The 20,940-nt window shown below is 38.9% G+C and overlaps 1 protein-coding gene across 1 annotated transcript; it reads left to right on the forward strand.

Annotated features, from left to right (window-relative positions):
- Positions 1-1,856: 1,856 nt before the first annotated feature.
- Positions 1,857-20,628, forward strand: si:ch211-28p3.4 (zinc-binding protein A33). The gene is made up of 6 exons (XM_029629808.2): positions 1,857-2,106; positions 2,232-2,327; positions 2,668-2,895; positions 14,394-14,413; positions 16,105-16,247; positions 19,584-20,628. Exons 1-6 carry the CDS (start codon positions 1,945-1,947, stop codon positions 20,159-20,161), a joined length of 1,227 nt encoding a protein of 408 aa, XP_029485668.2. The 5' UTR covers positions 1,857-1,944; the 3' UTR covers positions 20,162-20,628.
- The last annotated feature ends 312 nt before the right edge of the window (positions 20,629-20,940 follow it).

Here is a 20,940-nt window from a genome sequence, read left to right on the forward strand (position 1 = left end):
ACCCTCTGGAGAGCCTTACGGTTGAGGGCGGAGCAGTTGCCGTACCAGGCGGTGATACAGCCCGCCAGGATGCTCTCGATTGTGCATCTGTAGAAGTAGGCTACCCTGCCGCCCAATACATAAAGACTTAATGATTTAAACACGAATTACACAAACACGAATTAACACAGTGCATTATCACTAACAGATAAATTAAATAAACATTAAAGACATGTTTAAACCATACATTTCCATTTAATACTTCCGGATCACAGAATTTCTGAGATTTTCAAAATAAAAGTGCCCCACGTAATAGTAGAGAAGTGTCAATAACCAAAATAATTGTCTAAACATGAATAATGATTCACATCTGTTCATCTGTGCAGCGTAGCCTAGTGGTTAGAGCGTTGGACTAGTAACCGGAAGGTTGCGAGTTCAAACCCCTGAGCTGACAAGGTACAAATCTGTCGTTCTGCCCCTGAACAGGCAGTTAACCCGCTGTTCCCAGGCCGTGATTGAAAATAAGAATGTGTTCTTAACTGACTTGCCTGGTTAAATAAAGGTAAAATTAAAAAAATAATAATATTTAAGTGACGTGGGTTTTAAAACATGTTCCAATGTCAAATAAATGCCCCCAATGCTAATCACTGTACAGTATTTGGAATACATTTTGATTTAGAGCAAGAACTACTGTGGGAGCCGCAGTAAAAGTAAAGGGAATATTCAATAGGGTCGGTAGAATGTATATATGGTGTCATTTCATGGGGTACGGAGTGATGCTGGCCTTTTACTCCACCCATTACATTGGCGGCCTAATCACATCACGTGCACTAACTGCAGTACAGAAAATCCACTAACCAAACAATAGTCCAGGGCATGCTCACTGATTAAAAGGGCAAATACACCAAATAAATTAACTTCTCACATTTTTCCCAGACCTCAAAATTCACCCCCTTGTGCATTTTAAGCATTATTGTGAACACAGAACATCTACATGCTGTTGTTGTTCAATAAAACAAGTTTGACTTTTGACTACACTTAAGAGTGGGGGAAGTTGAGGTCAGGTCCAATACTGACTATGCACCCAATAGGGAAAGAGATTGGGCCATCCTGGAAGTGGTTTAGTGAAATATAATATAATATATAACATCCAAGGGACTGTGTGAATACATTTTTAGTTATGGGTGGTCCCAGGAATCAAACCCAATATCCCGGTGATGCATTGCTCTACCTAGATGCATGACAGGGTTATACATGCTTTGTGAAGCCTCAATTTAATATGATTTATAAGTTCTAGAATTAAGCTGTGCTTACGCCACCCTTTTTTAAAGAACAGGTTTATGTCATATTTGATATAGTGAATTTTGTCACATTTGACACTGGTGGTTAAGTCACACAGTTATGCCACATTTATGAACCCTTTATAAAGCATGACGTAGAGTTATAGATTATTTGTAACACATGCGTGTTGTGTTTATGAAGGCTGTATGAAGCCTTAATAAGCTGCACATTATTTAAAGCGAGACTGAATTCCTTAGAATTCCTTAGAAAGCTGTTATAAACTTGTAGATCTCAATATTAAAGAGTCTCTTACACTGGTGTTAAAGATGCTGACATATGCCTATACAAACTGACACTCAATTACTCAAACCACACACACTGGCCTGACAAGTGACACCCACACACAAACAAAAGCCTCAAAGGGTTCAGGGGCAGGTAGATATAAATAGTGCTCCTCTTGACGGCTCAGTCACTGGAGGACAGAGCAATCCACGCTCTCTTGTGACCCAGCCCCCTGATCCTTCCAGAGGGCTCGGGAAGTCACCCTTGTGTCTGTCCCCAGAGCTGAGATTTACGCTCCCTAACCCATACACGGAACAAGGCACATGCTTCCCAGGGCATGAGGACAGTTGGGTGGGGGAGGGATAGATACCATGCTCCCTCCAACCAACTCCCCCAACTACCATGCCTTGGCATCGGATACAGGGGTATAAAAGCGTGGGTAATAATACTTATGCTGGTAAGTTGCAGTTATCCTTTTTTCTGGGGAAGAGGGATAGGAGACACAGAAGGAAGGAGGACAGACAGTCATACATACAGGAGTTTGTCATGAAGGGCCATACGCAAGTAAATCCTTTGTAAATCAGTTGTTCCTCAAAAGAAAAATACACCATTGGTTTGATTAAAGCAACAATTATTTGTCTTCTCACTTTATATGTCTTATCTCTTTGCTGCTTTTCACTCTTTCACAGGAAACACTTGTGAAACATCAACAGCACCTACAGAGGCAAAGGGATCTTGTCGCATACAGGATGAAGAAGCTAGCAGCTAAGCAGGTTGACTTTACAGTAAGTCAATGATTGTCTGGTGAATGTCTCTCGTCAGAAGCCTGAAGAACACTTGTTGGCATCCTATTCTATTTAGTTTAATTTCAGAGCTGGGGTGAGTTCCATTGCAATTAATTTCAATAAGTTTTATGGAACATTATGTCTGAGGGATAGGGAGTTTTGGGAGATGGTGAAATAGATCTACAAATGCTTTGAATTGCAGCAATGGTTTTATAGGCTTTCCAAAGATGTCATAGTCACTTGCCACTGTGAATCTGTATCTTTAAAAATGGTATTTCCATTGCACTGCTGTCAAATGTTCTAATTATGACCATTTCACATGACCCCTCCCCCACTTCAGAAGAAGACCAATGCACTGAAGGAGAAGATTAAGAAGAAGTATGAGGACATGAAGAGGGTTCTGGATGAGGACCTGCGGATCACGCTGACCCAGCTGGACATGGAGTATCAAGCCACAGAGTGCACCATTGAGGACAGAATAGAGCGCTGCTACCACCTCAGTCAGGAACTTGACCAGGAGATAGCCCAGCTCAGCACCCAAATGGAGAAAGAGCAGACAGATGACAAGGTGAAGGCCGTCTGAACATAACATAGGGACATTCTAATTTGACTCACATGCCTGTAACTATCACATAAAGAGTGTGACAGCAAGTTATGCACACTTACTTCAAGTTTGGATTTGGCCCGTAGAAGCAGGGTTTGAGTCATTTCTGAATTCAATTGCTGATCAAATTCAATTATTGATTTAAATTCTAATTAAATCGTTCCCAGGTTGCAGAATATGAATTTTAGTATAGGAAACAGAATATAATTACATGAAGAAGCTTTCACCCTACATGAATGCCATGTTTGTACGAAGTCCTGATATTCATATTCGACTTACCTTGCAAAATCTAAAAGTTATGCTAGGATGCTACAATCTACATGGGTGTCAATGGAGAGGCTAATTTAGTCCAATTTATTGAAACAAATATTTGGTAGCACTTTATAATATCTCCACATAGTAAAACATTTAAAATGGATAAGTAAGTAGTTTATTCATATTTTATGAATCATTTTATTCATCATATTTTATGAATAATTTATGAATCATTACTCCCACATTTGTAAATGTTTGTAACCTGGTTATTCAAACATTTATAAACAACTTTTAAAGTATTTAAGATGTAAAACATAGGTCCTTAAAAACCATTTACTAATCATTAGTTACATATTTTTGTGTGGCCCTATCTAAAGTGTGGGATATTTATACTTTATAAATACTTCTTGTGTGAAGATTGTAATTTCTCACAAAAAGCTGGACATGCCATTGGTAGATCCGAGCAGTACTGGATGCTCCTTAAGGTCTCAAAATGCCCCCTAGAACATACCAATGGTTAACCTTTTTCTGCCTGTCCGTTCGAAAATCAGAAACATGTTTCCAGTGGTTGTCACATCAATATCTCTGGGCTGCAATCATCACATTTTTCATAAAACCCCTCTTTTGATAGGTTAAATTATGCATTAATAATATATGATTGGTTTACGGGTTAAGGGTCAGGAATTAGCCTCAACACGAATATTGGTAATTTGAGGCAGCTGCCACAGGGAGGCGCTTCTCCCCCCGATTTGACTTTGGCAGCTCCATCATTCAAATTTGGACAAAAATATCAAGGTAAGAAACTGTATGTAATTCGTTTTTATGTTAGTAACGATAATATTGACATTTTAGTCTGTTTTTTCAGATTGAGTAGATGAGTCTGTGAAATGAACTTTTGATGCCTGGTGAGCTAACTATCTACCAAGCCAAGTAGTAGAATCAGCTTGAATATCAGTTGACAATTTCTGAGGTAAAAGTTATTATTATATGATCAATGACATCGATATTTTTTAAGTACATGAAAAGCTTTAAGAAGCTTTATGAAATATTCTCAGATAATGGTAGCTATCTAGCTAGATTGCTAGCTAGCCACCTAACTAGCTATGATGTGCTAGCCTGTGTTGTTCAAGTAAGTCACCCAAAACAAAGCCCTGTAGCCTACTTGATGTTAATGTTTGATAACTACAAAATACAATGCATTTGTCAATGGGTGTTAGAGCTAGAAACGAACTGGCTAGTGAGTATACAGTACCTTCAGGAGTATTCAGATCCCTTGAGTTTTTCCACATTTAAGTTAGGTTACAGCCTACATTTTTAAACATTTCTAAAAATCTGTTTTCACTTTGTCATTATGAGGTGTAGATTGCTGAGGAATTAAAAATACATCTATTTTAGAATAAGTCTGTAATGTAACAAAATGTGAAAAAATTCAAGGTGTCTGAATACTTTCTGAAGGCACTATATTGTGTCCCTAGCTAGCCTGCTAAAAGGGAAAGGGTTGCTGTGAAGAAAAATTGGGTGAGTACATTTGAATAGCTAGTCATATCCCCATAGCTAGTCATCCCCTGGTGGCTGTATATTATTAGGTGTATGTTTATCTGTGATATGAATCCTATAAAATGTTAAGCCTTCTGGCTGTTGATTCCAAGAATTAATTTAATGTTATAGCCTAAACCTAATTATAATAGCTTAGAAATAATGGCTTTGATGGTCAGCTTGGTAACTAAATGTTCCTGGTCTAGCTGGTTTGTGACTGCTACTTACAGGTATACATTATCATATTATTTCAGTTATGGACTATCAGATATACAATTATATGGCATGTTTTGCCAAATGTTATAGTAAAAACCTTTGTATAATAACATGAAACATTGTCACCATGCGATTGTTAACTTGTGGATACAATATTCAATTTCATTGATGATTCCCTTTTTTATGTACTGAAGTGTATTCTGAATATAACTTTAAGTCAATCTCACTCTATTCTTTGGAGGGGTTGTCACTGATTTACATTTTAACTGTTAATGTTCATTGTTTGTCTTTATGTTTGAGTTTTGGAAATGGATAGCGGAGACCATTACCAGCGGATATTACAGTCCCTGTCCATGAGGAGGAGGACACTGACGTCAGATGTCATTGCTTCGGAATGCCTGCAGGATGAGGAGTACCATGAAGACACGGCCTTCTTAGAGAAAGATGCCCATGATGCTGAGCTACTCAGTGAAGAGGAGAATGAAGAAAATTAGATCAAGAATTCAGAGGAAGTTGAGAAGCCACCACCTGAGGCCTCTCAGCCAAGCTCTTCAACTGAAAGGTAACTATAAAATTATGTGTTTCTGATAGGTCTTATCAGGCCTTCATACAGTGTCCTCAGAAAGTATTCACACCCCTTGACCTTTTCCACATTTTGTTGTGTTAAAGCCTGAATTGAAAAATAGCAATTAAATATATAAAACAATTGGTCACTGGCCTACACACAATACCCCATAATGTCAAAGTGGAATTCTGTTTTTCAAAAGGGTTACAAATGTAAACAAAAAGTAATGCTTAAATATCTTGAGACAATAAGTACTCAACACCTTTGTGTAAAAATGTGCTTAACAAGTCACATAATAAATTGGACTCACTCTGTGTGCAATATTATTGATTTAAATTATTTTTGAATGACTACCTCATCTCTGTACCCCACACATACAATTACTGTTAAGGTCCCTCAGTCGAGCAGTGAATTTCAACCACAAAGACAAGGGGGGTTTTCCAATACCTCGCAAAGAAGGGCATCTATTGGTAGATGGGTAAAAATAAAAAAGCAGACATTGAATATCCCTTTGTGCATGCTGAAGTTATTAATTATACTTTGAATGGTTTGTCAATATACCCAGTCACTACAAAGATACAGGCATCCTTCCTTCCTAACTCAGTTGTCAGAGAGGAAGGAAACCGCTCAGGGATTTCACCATGAGGCAATGGTGACTTTAAAACAGTTACAGAGTTTAATGGCTGTGATGGGAGAAAACTCAAGATGGATCAACAACATTGTAGTTACTCCACAATTCTAACCTAATTGACAGAGTGAAAAGAAGGAAGTCTGTACAGAATAAAACTATTTCACAACATGCATCCTGTTTACAACAATGCACTAAAGTAGTACTGCTAAAAAAATGGCAATGCAAATAACTTTTTGTTCTGAATACAAATTGTTATGTTTGGGGCAAATCCAATACAACACATTACTGAGTGCCATATTTCCAAGCTTAGTGGTGGCTACACCATATTATAGGTATGCTTGTAATTATTAAGGACTCGGGAGTTTTTCAGGATAAAACAAGAAACGGAATGGGTAAAGCACAGGTAAAATTCTATAGGAAAACTTGGTTCAGTCTGTGTTTCACCACACTGGTAAATGAAGGCACCTTTCAGCAGGACAATAACTTAAAAAACAAGGCCAAATCTACACTGCAGTTGCTCTCCAAGAAGACAGTGAATGTTCCTGAGTGGCTGAGTTACAGTTTGGACTTAAATCTAGTTGAAAATCTATGGCAAGACCTGCAAATGATTGCCTAGCAATGATGAACAACCAATTTTAAGAATTATTAAAAGAATAAATGGGCAAATGTTGCACAATCAAGGTGTGGAAAGCTCTTAGAGACTTACCCAGAAGGACTCGCAGCTGTAATCGCTGCCAAAGATCAACTCAAACTGGACCCTAAACTCATCGAGATGGAGAGGGCGCATAGGAGTGGCACGTTCTTCCCGATGGACTGCCCAGTTCTATAGTGGTGAAACTGCTCGGGTTCCAAGACAAGGAGATTTTCAGGAGAGTCAAGTGTCTGAAGGGAATCAAAATCTTCATCAATAAAGACTTTCCCAAAAAGTGTGCCTCAAAAGAAAGGAACTGCTGCCATAATGAAAAAAGGCAACATCGCATACCTGAAGTATGATCTGCTGTGGATAAAATATTTACAGCCTTTAGTGGTGCAGTGGTCTAAGGCACTGCAGCTCAGTGCTAGTGGTGTCACTGATTCCAGGAGGTATTACAACCGGCTGTGATTGGGAGTCCCATTGGGCGGCGCACAATTGGCCCAGCGTTGTCCGGGTTAGGGTTTGGCATCTTTTTAGATGAATCCAAAGCGTTTGGCACGGTTAATTTAAATTGCATTATTACGGTTTTCATGATTATACATATAATTGGTTATATAGTTATGTTTTTGATAGAGAACAACTTGTTCATGCAAATGGCTGTGCATCTACCAGGGCCAAGATATCCTGTGGTGTGCCACAAGGTTTGATAATTGGACCTTTGTTATTCCTAATCTATATCAATGACCTTGCTGCTGTGTCTTCTACCGTATTTCACATTCTCTTTGCTGATGATACTAATTTGATTTTATCGCACAATAATTATGATTCACTAATTAATGAAACCACCTCAGGTATGGCCAATTTTTTTAATGGTTCAAGATAAACAAATCATCTTTAAATGTAAAAAAAAGTGCAGGTTTATTGTATTCACTAGTAAGAATAAGGAATATTGTGAAGAAAGAGACTGAATCTCAGTTGGTGGGAATGAAATGTATCAAGTCACATCCACTAGATTCCTCTGAGTTCTAATTGATGAAAAGTTGTCCTGGAAAGATCATATTCAATTTGTCTGTAGCAAAGTGATGAAATCTGTTGGTATTATCAGAAAGATTAGTGGTTTGGTTAATCAGACTTGCTACCTAACTCTAAATTATAGCTTAATTGACCCATATCTCATTTACTGTAATATTGTCTGGGCCAGTACCTACTGTATGTGTCCTACACAAATTACTCATCATGCAAAGTATGCACTACAAATACTAATACCTCCCAGACAGTTAACCTGTGATAGGACCAAATAGTTAATCAATGTAATTTTTCCAAAAATAGACAAGTATTTTCCCCTCCGTGGTTGCAGAATCTTATCATACTTATGTGTACACCAAGTATGTCTACTTCACTTCCGCTCATTTTATTGGTAAACTACAAGGTAATGTAAACAGTATTTTTTTATGATCCAATACGTAATATGGTACACTTGTCATAATTAGGTTTTAAGAAAAGTGATCAAGATCTTTGATGAGACTGTGCAGGGATCCAGATTGTGGACTTAAGAAAAAACTAGTCATCGGCATACATTGACACTTCTGTTTTTATCCCCTGGATTTCTAACCTCTTGATGTTCTTGTTGGATCTAATTTTAATATCTAACATTTCAATGGCCATAATAAATAGATATGGAGACAACAGACAGCCTTGTTTTACTCCTCTTAAAAGCTCAATACTTTCTGAGTAACCATTATTTACTACAGTGGCTTGCGAAAGTATTCACCCCCCTTGGATTTTTTTATTTTGTTTGCCTTACAACCTGGAATTAAAATTAATTTGTTGAAGGTTTGTATAATTTGATTTACTCAACATGCCTACCAATGTGAAGATGCAAAATATGTTATATTGTGATACAAACAAGAAATAAGACAAAAAAAACAGAAAACACGAGTGTGCATAACTATACTGCTCCAGCTTCTTCAAGTTGGATGGGTTCCGCTGGTATACAGCAATCTTTAAGTCATACCACAGATTCTCAATTGGATTGAGGTCTTGGCTTTGACTAGGCCATTCCAAGACATTTAAATGTTTCCCCTTAAACCACTCAAGTGTTGCTTTAGCAGTATGCTTAGTATTATTGTCCTGCTGGAAGGTGAACCTCTATCCCAGTCTCAAATCTCTGGAAGACAAACAGGTTTGTCTCAAGACTTTCCCTGTTTTTAGTGTCACCCATCATTCCTTCAATTCTGACCAGTTTCTCATTCCCTGCCGATGAAAAACATCCCCACAGTATGATGCTGCCACCACCATGCTTCACTGTCTTCACTGTCACTCCTTCAGGGTTATCTTTGGTCTCTTTGTTGCTGCTCTTATTAATTCCTACCTTGCCTGGTCCGTGAACTTTGGTGGGTGGCCCTCTCTTGGCTGGTTTGTTGTGGTGCCATATTCTTTCATTTTTTTAAAATATTGGATTAACGGTGCTCTATGGGATGTTCAAAGTTTCTGATATTTTTTATAACCCAACCCTGATCTGTACTTCTCCACAACTTTGTCCCTGACCTGTTTGGAGAGCTCCTGTTTGGAGAGATCTTATTTAGGGGCTTCATAGCAAAGGGGGGTGAATACATATGCATGCACCACTTTTCAGTTTTTTATTTTTTACTTTTATTTTTTTAAACAAGTTATTTTTTTAAAATTTCACTTCACCAATTTGGACTATTTTGTGTATTTCCATTACATGAAATCCCCCCCAAAATATATTTAAATTACAGGTTGTAATGCAACAAAATAGGAAAAACGTGAAGTTCGATGAATGCTTTTGCGAGGTACTGGTTTTTACATCTGGGGTTGCTGTACATACAGTTTAAGTCAGAAGTTTACAGACACCTTAAAATTACTTGTGCATGACACAAGTAATATTTCCAACAATTGTTTACAGACAGATTATTTCACTGTATCTCAATTCCAGTGGGTCAGAAGTTTACAAACACTAAGTTGACTGTACCTTTAAATAGCTTGGAAAATTCCAGAAAATGATGTCATGGCTTTAGAAGCTTCTGAAATGCTAATTATCATAATTTGAGTCAATTGGAGGTGTACCTGTGGATGTATTTCAAGGCCTACCTTCAAACTCAGTGCCTCTTTACTTGACATCATGGGAAAATCAAAATAAATCAGCCAAGACCTCAGAAAAAGAATTGTAGATCCTTGGGAGCAATTTCCAAATGCCTGAAGGTGCCACGTTCATCTGTACAAACAATCGTACGCAGGTATTAACTCCATGGGACCACACAGCCGTCATACCGCTCAGGAAGGATACGCGTTCGGTCTCCTAGAAATGAACGTACTTTGATACGAAAAGTGCAAATCTATCCCAGAACAACAGCAAAGGACCTTGTGAAGATGCTGGAGGAAACAGGTACAAAAGTATCTATATCCACAGTAAAACGAGTCCTATATCAACATAACCTAAAAGGCCGCTCAGCAAGATAGAAGCCACTGCTCCACAATCGCCATAAAAAAGCCAGACTACGGTTTGCAACTGCACATAGGGACAAAGATTGTACTTTTTGGAGAAATGTCCTCTGGTCTGATGAAACAAAAATGTAACTGTTTGGCCGTAATGACCATCATTATGTTTGGAGGAGATAGGGGGAGGGTTGCACGCCGAAGAACACCATCCCAACCGTGAGGCACGAGGGTGGCAGCATCATGTTGTGAGCATGATTTCCTACAGGAGGGACTGGTGCAATTCACAAAATAGAATTATGAAAAATTATGGTTTATTGAAGCAACATCTCAGACATCAGTTAAAGCTTGGTCGCATATTGGTCTTCCAAATGGTCAATGACCCCAAGCATACTTCCAAAGTTGTGGAAAAATGGCTTAAGGACAACAAAGTCAAGGTATTGGAGTGGCCATCACAAAGCCCTGACCACAATCCTATAGAACATTTTTGGGCAGAACTGAAAAAGCATCTGCGAGCAAGGAGGCCTTTACAACCCTGACTCAGTTACATCAGCTCTGTCAGGAGGAATGGGCCAAAATTCACCCAACTTATTGTGGGAAGCTTGTGGAAGGTTACCCGAAACGTTTGACCCAAGTTAACCAATTTAAAGGCAATGCTACCAAATACTAATTAAGTGTACGTAAACTTCTGACCCACTGGGGGAAAAAAGCTGGAATAAATCATTCTCTTTACTATTATTCTGACATTTCACATTCTTAAAATAAAGTGGTGATCCTAACTGACCTAAGACAGGGAATTTTTACTCGGATTAAATGTCATTAATTGTATTAAATTTATTTGGTAAAGGTGTATGTAAACTTCCGACTTCAACTATATCTCACTTGGTCAGGGCTTTTCAACATTCATATACCCACTAGTTCTAATGTATCCATGATCTTTGTTATCTTCTTAAGTGCTTGCGGGTGATAGTTTGTGGAATGATTTCCTTCATGATCCATTGAGGTACTTTAACCGTATTATAATCTCCCACCATAATAATTGATTATTTCGTTGCTTGTGATCTCAATAGATTATTATATATATTTTCGAAAAAGTGTGGATCATCATTATTTTGCCCATATTGATTAATTAGCCAGATCTGTTTTTGGTCCAATAGCATATTTAAAGTAATCCATCTTCCTTGCGGATCTGTTTGCACAGTTTGCACAATCGGATCAAAATTTGCATTAATGAGTATAATAACCCCTCTTGAGTTTCTTTGCCCGTGACAAAAACATATTTTTCCTTCCCAGTCTTTTTTCCACCCAGCCTCATCTATATTTGTAGAATGAGTTTCCTGTAAACAATAGATATTATATTATTTTTCTTTTAGCCATGTAAAAATTTATATTTTTTATGATCTGCTAATGCTAAGCAATTATATCTTGCTATACTTACTTCCCCACTTACCATAATGATACCCAAGTTTCAATTAAACTTACCACAACCAATATTTGTAAACTTACCATTAAAAAGCACCATGATGATTAAGTGTCCATATAACTTTAATATAATAACTTGCACTGTTAAGCATACTGTATCTGCAACTTTGTAAACCTCCAATTGTCCTAATATTCCACCCACTAAAACCTCCCCCCATATCTAGGTCTGTTGTCACTAAGACCATCAGACCATCTCCCTGACTCATGATGCACCTTTGCGTCCTAAGGCAAACCCTTGGTCACCAATTGGGGTTGGCCAGAGGGAAATATGGGCAGTCATATGATAACATAAATATCTATGAGGATGCTTAAAAGGACTAACCAAATACCATGGAAAACAGTCAGAAAAAAATAAATAGTCCTTCCGGAACCAATTTGGCCAGATCCAGTACCTCTCTTGGCATGAATGTTTTTTCTCTCACTTTTTGCAATGTAAACATTTGAATAAAATAGATAATTTGAGTTTCTTCTTCGTTAATTCTCCTGCCCCCCAAAAAACACAATGTGAAAAGGTAGATTTTCATTACAGGCCTGATAGTCCAAGAGTTGATTCGGGTTGGGCCGACCCGGGCTTATGGTTTGCGCAACATTTTAACCTACACTATATTTGAGACAAGCGGGCACTGTGTGAGAAGTGCACCTGTTTCTCTCACAGAACTAGAAGATTAACTTTTTATGATCTTTCTCCATTTCTCTGCTCTGATAGCCATGAGCCTGCAACTCTCATCTCTCCAGTGTTGCACTTTGTAATCTATTTCCTTATAGAATCATAGCCGTGCGAATGGTTCTGGAGGAGCTGCATCACCCCTAATAAATTTGCTAAAGTTATAGAATTATTGCTATCTGTTCAGAACGAAATTTAGAATAGCCTACTACACCTTTAGAAGGCCTATAATTTACCCACAGAGGATCAAATCAAAATCAAATCAAATCAAATAGATTTATATAGCCCTTCGTACATCAGCTGATATCTCAAAGTGCTGTACAGAAACCCAGCCTAAAACCCCAAACAGCAAGCAATGCAGGTGTAGAAGCAATCTCTTATTTAAAAAAACAAATCATCTGTCTCATAACTCCTTACACCCAAGTGTTTCAAAACTCCTTAATGTTGGTGGCAGCTCAGTTGCTGTCACGACTTCCGCCGAAGTTGGCTCCCCTGCCTGTTCGGGCGGCGCTCGTCGTCACCAGGCTACTAGCCGCCACCGATCCTTTTTCGTTGTCTGTTTGTTTTGTCTTATTAGTTTCACCTGTGTCCTGTTGTATGTGCTTAATGGGCTTCCTTATTTAAAGTAAGTGTACCCGCCCTTGTTTTGTGCGGGATTGTATTTATGTTATGTGAACGCACCAATTTGTAAGTCGCTCTGGATAAGAGCGTCTGCTAAATGACTTAAATGTAATGTAAATGTAATGTTACGTGTGTGCGTTAGGTAGAGGTGATATATTTCTGGACCTGGCACCCTGTGTTGTGGGTGGTCCACATTATTGGCCACGCCCTGTGTTTTGGGCTTGTTATTTTTTGTGCCACATTAAAGTGCACCTTTTCCAGTGGAACTCTCTGCGCCTGATTCCTTTCTCACCCACCTAGTCCTGCGTCACGCCTGATTCCTTTCTCACCCACCTAGTCCTGCGTCACCAACGTGGTGTTTACAAAACACTTCATTTTAACAATGAATTAGCACACAATACAGAGGATGTTTAAGAAAATACAGTATATTGAACATAAGTGACCTTTCTACCAAAACCAAAGTGTGGATTGCAGTCACTTAGAGCAGTCTAATCTCAGTTAACCCAGAATTAAAATATTGCGTAATTTGGTCAGCTGCGTGATTCAATTTTGGGTCGAAAGGTGTTAGAAATTGGGAGTTCCGGTTTGCGAAGTCTTCACCCTCAGCTCTTCCTCATGTCCTTGCAACAGTTATTTCACAACAGTTTTTGTGAATAAAATGTTCTATATGTTCCCTTTAACATCCAGTTTTGTGTGCTTATTCTTTTACCATTGATACATTTTAGGCTATTTTGAGATCTTGAGGTACATCAGGTACTGCTGGAAAGTCTACCAATGGCATATGCATCTTTTTGTGAGAAATAACACTGGTCACTGAAAATATTTAAAAAGTATTTATAAAGGATAAATAGCCCACACTTTTGATGAGGCCACGCAAAAATATTTAAATAATGATGAATGGAGTAATGATTAAGTTATTATAAAGTGCTACCAAATATTGTTTCTAAAGTACTTACAAAAATCTGTAGTTAATAAATTATTCCAGTGGTTGATGTTCATGCTGAAGTTAAATGTGAGCCCTTATGCTTAGTCATCATTGTTAGTGAATGAGTGTAAATGTCTGGAAAATCATAAGCTATATAATGGGAAATCACATATATATTAGCAAATGCTAACAAAGTGCTACCAAAATGGGGACCTAAAGCTAGCTGACAACCTAGCTAAAGGATGGCAGTAGTGGCGGATGTTGCTGTGTGCTCATTGAATGGCAAGGCAAGGGAAGCACATATCATGTTTTAAATGTCCTTCTTACAGGTGGGAGCTAGCATTGTGGTAGAATTGGGAACCAGCATGGATCCTATTTGGTAGATTTGATTGAATCTGGATGCAATAAACCAATATAACTTTCAGATTGATTATGATTTGATCTCTGGCCTCTAACTGCTTTGTAATCTCCATACAGGATGCGGAAACGGAGAGAAGGTATGTATCAGGAAACACATTTTTTGGTTACAATTTGGAACTTTCATGAACACCTCTTTCCATGACATAGACTGACCAGGTGAATCCAGGTGAAAGCTATGATCCCTTATTGATGTCACTTATTAAATCCACTTCAAAGTGGAGATGAAGGGGAGGAGACAGGTTAAAGACGGATTTTTAAGCCTTGAGAAAATTGAAACATGGATTGCGTATGTATGCCATTCAAAGGGTGAATGGGCAAGACAAACGATTTAAGTGCCTTTGAACTGGGTATGGTAGTAGGTGCCATGCACACCAGTTTGTGTCAAGAACACAACTATGGGAAGCATTGGAGTCAAACGCTTTCAACCCCGTGTAGAGTCCATGCCCTGACAAATTGAAACTGTTCTGATGGTCAAAAGGGGTGGTGAAATATAATTTCTTTACGGAGTGGTGTGGCTGCGTGACCAGACTCTCAGGACGCCTGCTAAAATACCGTACCTTCTGCACATGTGCTACTCTGGTGCTGCTCCCCCCCCCCTTCCTGTTCTACTCACCCTGAGGTGATGATCAGATGTCTTTGTCCGTTGTAAGACATATTGTACATACAACGATATGATCAATCATACAAATCGAATTGACCTCCTACACACATTGTAACCTGAGTGCAGCAGACTGATCACATGTTGAGAAAAACTCTGGTTACCGCTAGGTGCCAAACGTTTGGCTGCTCAGAAGTGGAAAAGGCTACTCTTGCAAATGTCAATGATGTGCTGTCGAATAAATCGTGTGTTCCATGATCATTGAGAAGCAAAATAACAGTTTTATGTTATTGATGGTTAAAACACAGATTCTTTGGCCCCAATGCAATGTAAATACAGGACTAGGCTACAAGTTACATGTAGGCTAGGTTATGTTGTCTTGTAGGCTAAATGCATTTGGTCATGTCGTCCTAAAGTAGCCGGCAAAACATATATTTCAGTGGAGGCTGCTGAGGGGAGAACGGCTCATAATTATGGCTTGAATGGAGCGAATGGAATGGCATCAAACACAGGAAAGACACGTGTTTGATGTATTTGATAACATTCCACCTATTCCGCTCCTGCCATTACCATAAGTCCCTCCTCTCCAATTAAAGGTGCCACCAACCTCCTGTGATATATTTTTTCGCCTCTGTGTTTTTATTTTATCTGAGCAGCAGCTACTGTAAAAGTAATGCACATGCAGAACATTATATGGTTGTTTAGCTATGGGGAAGAGGCATCCTGGGGGATGGGGTGGGACGATCTCGTCAATTGTATTGAATATCTTAATGATCTTGACTAAGTATCGGCCATCTTGAGTGGAAATTGATACATAAAAGGAAACATCCTATAATAAACCTTCTCATAAGACATTGTAAAGGCTCTAATCTTGGCAACCCAGAACCAAATCTTGCATGATTACTGGTTCTAGGATGTTGAGATTGGTGCAGGCGGCAGAACCAGGGCGGATCTTCTTAATGCTTACTTACTTATATTGCTTGTTAACTGTGCTTATTCATGAAAATTATCATAACGTGTTTCCTATTTTTCTGTTAATGGTGTTTGCTGTGTGAGTATGACGTCACATTTTATGTATGTTTTTGCATATGTACCACAATGGTCAAATAAACCTACATCTGAGGGTATCTGTGTGTGTATATACCAATTTCTCTGCTTCCTTGTCTCCAGAATAGCAGAGACGATGAAGGCTACAGATCCAGAATTGCTTCAGGTGGATGAATTTAAGAATGAACAGCTCTTGAGTTTAACCATCAACCTCCTGCTTTTCATCCGGTCCCAGGTCCCTGTCACCAAGAAACTCTTTCAGAGCTGTGAGTTCAATATCAATTTATTTAAAGATCCTGTGCAATCACTTTTATTACATTAAGTGTTCATTAAGCCACAATATTAAGATTCATAAACACTTTTCAAAATATATTTTCCTCCAAAATAGATTTACAATCTGAAAACATTTTTTAAACTGAAATGAATTGATTGCTTTTAAGTGGGAGGATATTTATTGTCCAGGACTGCAGCTGTGGTTCATTCATTTTTCAGCCATGCTGTTGGCACTTAAACATCGTAAATGGGTGTACTAACCATCAAACATTATTGTGCAATGTTGTAATTCACGTTGGCGTCAGCAAAGTTTTTTGGACATGATTTTTCACCAAAATAATTTAACTAGCTTTATTCTCGTATGTTGGTCGTTTGGGAAGCTTTGAGTTGTCACGTGTATTAAGGTGTTTGTAGTCGGACAAAACAAGTATCGTAATGGATATGGGCAATTGTCCTGATACTATAAGAATCCTAGTATTTTTTTGTTATTATCGGGAAAAAAAGTAATTTCCATGTGCCAGTGCAAATCTTTCAATCAAGTGCGAGGTGCTACGTGGTCTAAATTTCAAACTGTCTAGTTTGCCTGTCTGTAAAAAGATCCTGCTGCACTGAATGGATCACTTCTCCTCTCATATTTCAGTCTGTCATTTAGATTGCTGCTGCCTCCTGTAAGCCTGCTACTATGATAAAACAGGACGTTTGCTAGCATAGTATCTAACAAGCGGGGCGAGGGTAGGGAAAAAAATATCAAATGCTGATGCGCATTCTGACTGAGTGACAGCCAACTTGTCTGCCCACTGCAAGTTGAGGACACACAGACACACAGCTTTTTAGGTCTATAAATGCGCAGGAAGATTTAGGTGTTTGGCCAACATCTACTTTGGCACAATTAAACACTTTCATGTTTATCGATCACGAGTATCTTCCGACTATCAACTGTCATTTTACGAATACAATTACAAATACGAGTATGGCCAGGTCGACAAACCCCTATAAAGCAGATCAATCAGATGGCCTTCCTACCGGTTCTAAACTATGGCGACATCATCTATACGAATGCAGCTGCCGCTCGTTTTTATCACGGGCGGTTTTGCACTCACCATTGCATTCTCTACACTCTATTTTCTGTAACCCAGAGCAGAGTCACTATATTACATAACTGGGTTATTTTGACCCAGCACTGTTGGGTTAGGTGAATGACCTAACACGTTGGGTTACTTTATTTATCCCAAAAAAAATGTACTCTTTTGCTGGGTTATTGTTATTCATGTATTTTTGACCCAGCAGTGTGTTATTTCTTACTTTATTGCTGGTGATTTTTTTTAGAGTCTGTACATTTTCTAAATGTAGCAATCCGTCTAACAACAACAATCAATTTTACAACGTTACTACATAGTCTATGAAATTCTTAAATTGACAATCATGACAAATTGTAGAAAAAATGTTTATTGGCAGATATTAATATCAGCTACAAAATTAACTCATGCTAATGATAAAAGACAAATAAGGAACACACAAATAAACAAAAACTTGAGGCATAATCCATCATTTGAAAAACACAGCAGCCCTAGCAATTAAAATGAAAGCTGAGGAAAGGGTCTGAAGAAAAGTAAACACTTTACCCTCTACTCACCCAACCCCTACCAGGTATACATTTTCAATTGGAATTGTTGTTAAACAACAACGAATGATGGTGAATGCCAGGGAGTAGAGGTGATTGTCCCTGAGAATGAAGGGTTCGGGTCTCTTGTTCTTTTGGTCGCCTGGCGGAGATATTCAGCCATATTGGTGGTGTTAGGCCCGAGACGAAGTGGCACGGCAAACTGCCAATATATCCTCCAAACACCGGCTTCGAGGGCATTATCACTTTTATACAACGAGTTACCAACATATTAAAATAATGATTGACATATCTTCATAATTTTTTTTATTTTGATGAATTTATTCATACTATTTCATCCTTCCACAAAGATATAGTCCCGACACAAATCTAGGGTTGCTACCCAAGCTGGCTGGTTGTTCATTCTATCGGTTTGGTTGCTAGAGACGCGACCCAGTCATTCAGTCTTTTTGTTCTGTATCTATGGACGCGACAGTCGTTCGCTCCAAATGTTTCATTGCCATACTGGCTGGCAACATTCTTAACCCTTGCCTGCTAGCTAGCCAACTATGGTTTACTTACAGTCACACCAAAAAGTGCAGCCAGAATAACAGCAAAGTAGCCGCGTATGCATTTGTTTAAGCTGTTTTCTAGTGACATTTATTTGGATACATCCATAACAATGAGCTAATGAGGTGAGATTTCGCCTGGCATTGAAAATGTGCTCACTCATCAAGACACTGTTGTTCAGAGGAGCTAGCAAACAACACAGCTAACACATTCACTTAAAATTGAAGCTGGAAAGACTGAAAACTAGCTGCACTTCGTTTCTTTTGACTTTTTTCAATTGACATTTGTTTGTATACTGATCATACATAAAATGTATGCCAGCTGACTCATGATTTTGACAGGCTAAGAAACGCTGCCTGCCTGTCTGTCTCGTCCCCACACATTCCTTACTATGGGACAGCTGGAGATCGGATTTGAATATTGAAACAAAGTTGCAAATGTTGGAGAGACAGAAAGCAAGGTTTAAAAAAATCTCACCGCTGTTGAAAATGAAATGTTAGTCTAAAAGAAATGTGATATAATGTCTAGATACTTTTTATAGTGGAGATCCAGTTTATAACGTGCCTTGCTGGGCTGATGAGACAGTGGATTGCGCAGTCAGATGGAACAGAGTAAATAAGCATTTTAATGTCAGATTTAGCCATGGTAACTTGTGGAATAGACACCGAATGGAATGTAGTTTTAACCTATCAGCATTCAGGATTAGACTCACCCATTGTATAATATTCAATATTCCATGTATTCCATGTATACTTACAGGACATTATGACTTTTGGGCCTCATCAATGCATGGGTGGGCAGTCTTCTTTTCAACTTGTTACACTGTTGGTGGGAAAAACACTCTCAGGACCATGTTGTCTTTAGTATCTGGGGGACAAAGACGTAACAAGCTTTTATGGGGCAGACAAAATGGATAAAAGTGGATTAACATTTGAGACACTACTTTAATTTCTATATGTAGCTTCCTGAACTCGGTACACTGGGGGTGGGAGAAACACTCTCATGACCATGTCCTCTTTGTAGACAAACAAATTAACGGTTTAATTGCTCACGCAATAAAAATATCATGCATTCTGATGAACGCTATTGACAGCAAAAACCTATTCTCTTTATAGTGAAATATGTATTTAATTTCTCAATTTATGTGTGTTTTACTTAGATGCCTCTGACGTTGTCCTTGACCCTACCACTGCCCACCCGAAACTTATAATTTCCCCTAAGGGTGACTTGGTAGAGTACACGGACACCTGGCAAGAAGTCCCAGAGAACCCCTCACGCTTCGACACCACCCTCAATGCCATCAGCCGGCAGGGCTTCCGAGAGGGACGTCACTACTGGGAGGTACAGGTAAGTGGGAAGACCTACTGGGAGATAGGTCTCACCTACCCAAGCATCCCACGCAAGGGCCGTGAGGAGGACTGCTGGCTGGGCCGTGGAGACGAGTCTTGGGCAATGGAGTTCTTTAATGGGGACTACACAGCATGGCATGACAGGGTGGCCCATGCGCTCCCCGTGGTGGCCGGACAGCACTTCACTCGCATCGGTATTTACTCCAGCTTTCCCGGGGGCCTGGTGTGCTTCCTGGGGGCCGACACCATGACCCCTCTCCACTGTTTCTATGTCGCCACCTTCACCAATGTCCTCCACCAGGCTGTGTGCCCCGGGCACGACAATCAGGGGTCCAATTGGAAGCCCCTTAAGATTTGCGATGCCTCACGCTCTGCCCCTACCCTCTGATGGAGGACAAATGCAATGGGTGGAGGGAATGGGGGTGGTATATCACTTTTGTCATGTGTTTTTTTTTTGTGTTATGAACCATGCACACCAAGTCAGATTTTTTTTCTGCACACCTGGCATGACTGTCTGGTGCTGCAATCTTATGTCCACTTCCAATCTAAAAAAGTTTGTGTATGTGTAAAAAGAAATGTATAAAAAATTCACTGACACCTATAACAGATCAGGCTGACTAGCCTATATACATTTCCAGGAGCTTGAAACACCCACCTAATGTTGAAACATTTGTTCTATACCCTTTGGACTTTGTGTGCAGGACTTTAGGCAAAGTTTTCATTTAGCTAAATTGATTTATTGTAAATTCAGGATTAGCATGTGTATGCAACGTTTGTACGACACAAATAACACACTATTCTTTTTACAATACAATTCTTCATGTTTAATGCAATAAAGTAGTGTTTACATAGTCATTCCTTTGATGTTAAGTAATTTAAACATTTTATTGCCCCAGATTCAAAAGGAGCCATAGTAAATTCACAATATTTCCTTTTTTTAGGAAATTTGTCTTCCTTTTCTATATAATAATTTTTTCATTTTTCTTTTGAAATATATTCCTGAGTACAATAGCATTAAACCTGGAAAGCATTTAAAATATGATTTCCCCCTTCAATTCCACTCCAAAACAAGTGGAGCAAACACTCCTTTTAGTACAGGTTGGGCACTACATCACTGATTCATGTGTCGAGAGGATTCAAGAGTGCCATCTGTGTAATTGAAAGGTA

Source organism: Oncorhynchus nerka, linkage group LG23 (assembly GCF_034236695.1).
Source record: "Oncorhynchus nerka isolate Pitt River linkage group LG23, Oner_Uvic_2.0, whole genome shotgun sequence".
Taxonomy (NCBI): domain Eukaryota; kingdom Metazoa; phylum Chordata; class Actinopteri; order Salmoniformes; family Salmonidae; genus Oncorhynchus; species Oncorhynchus nerka.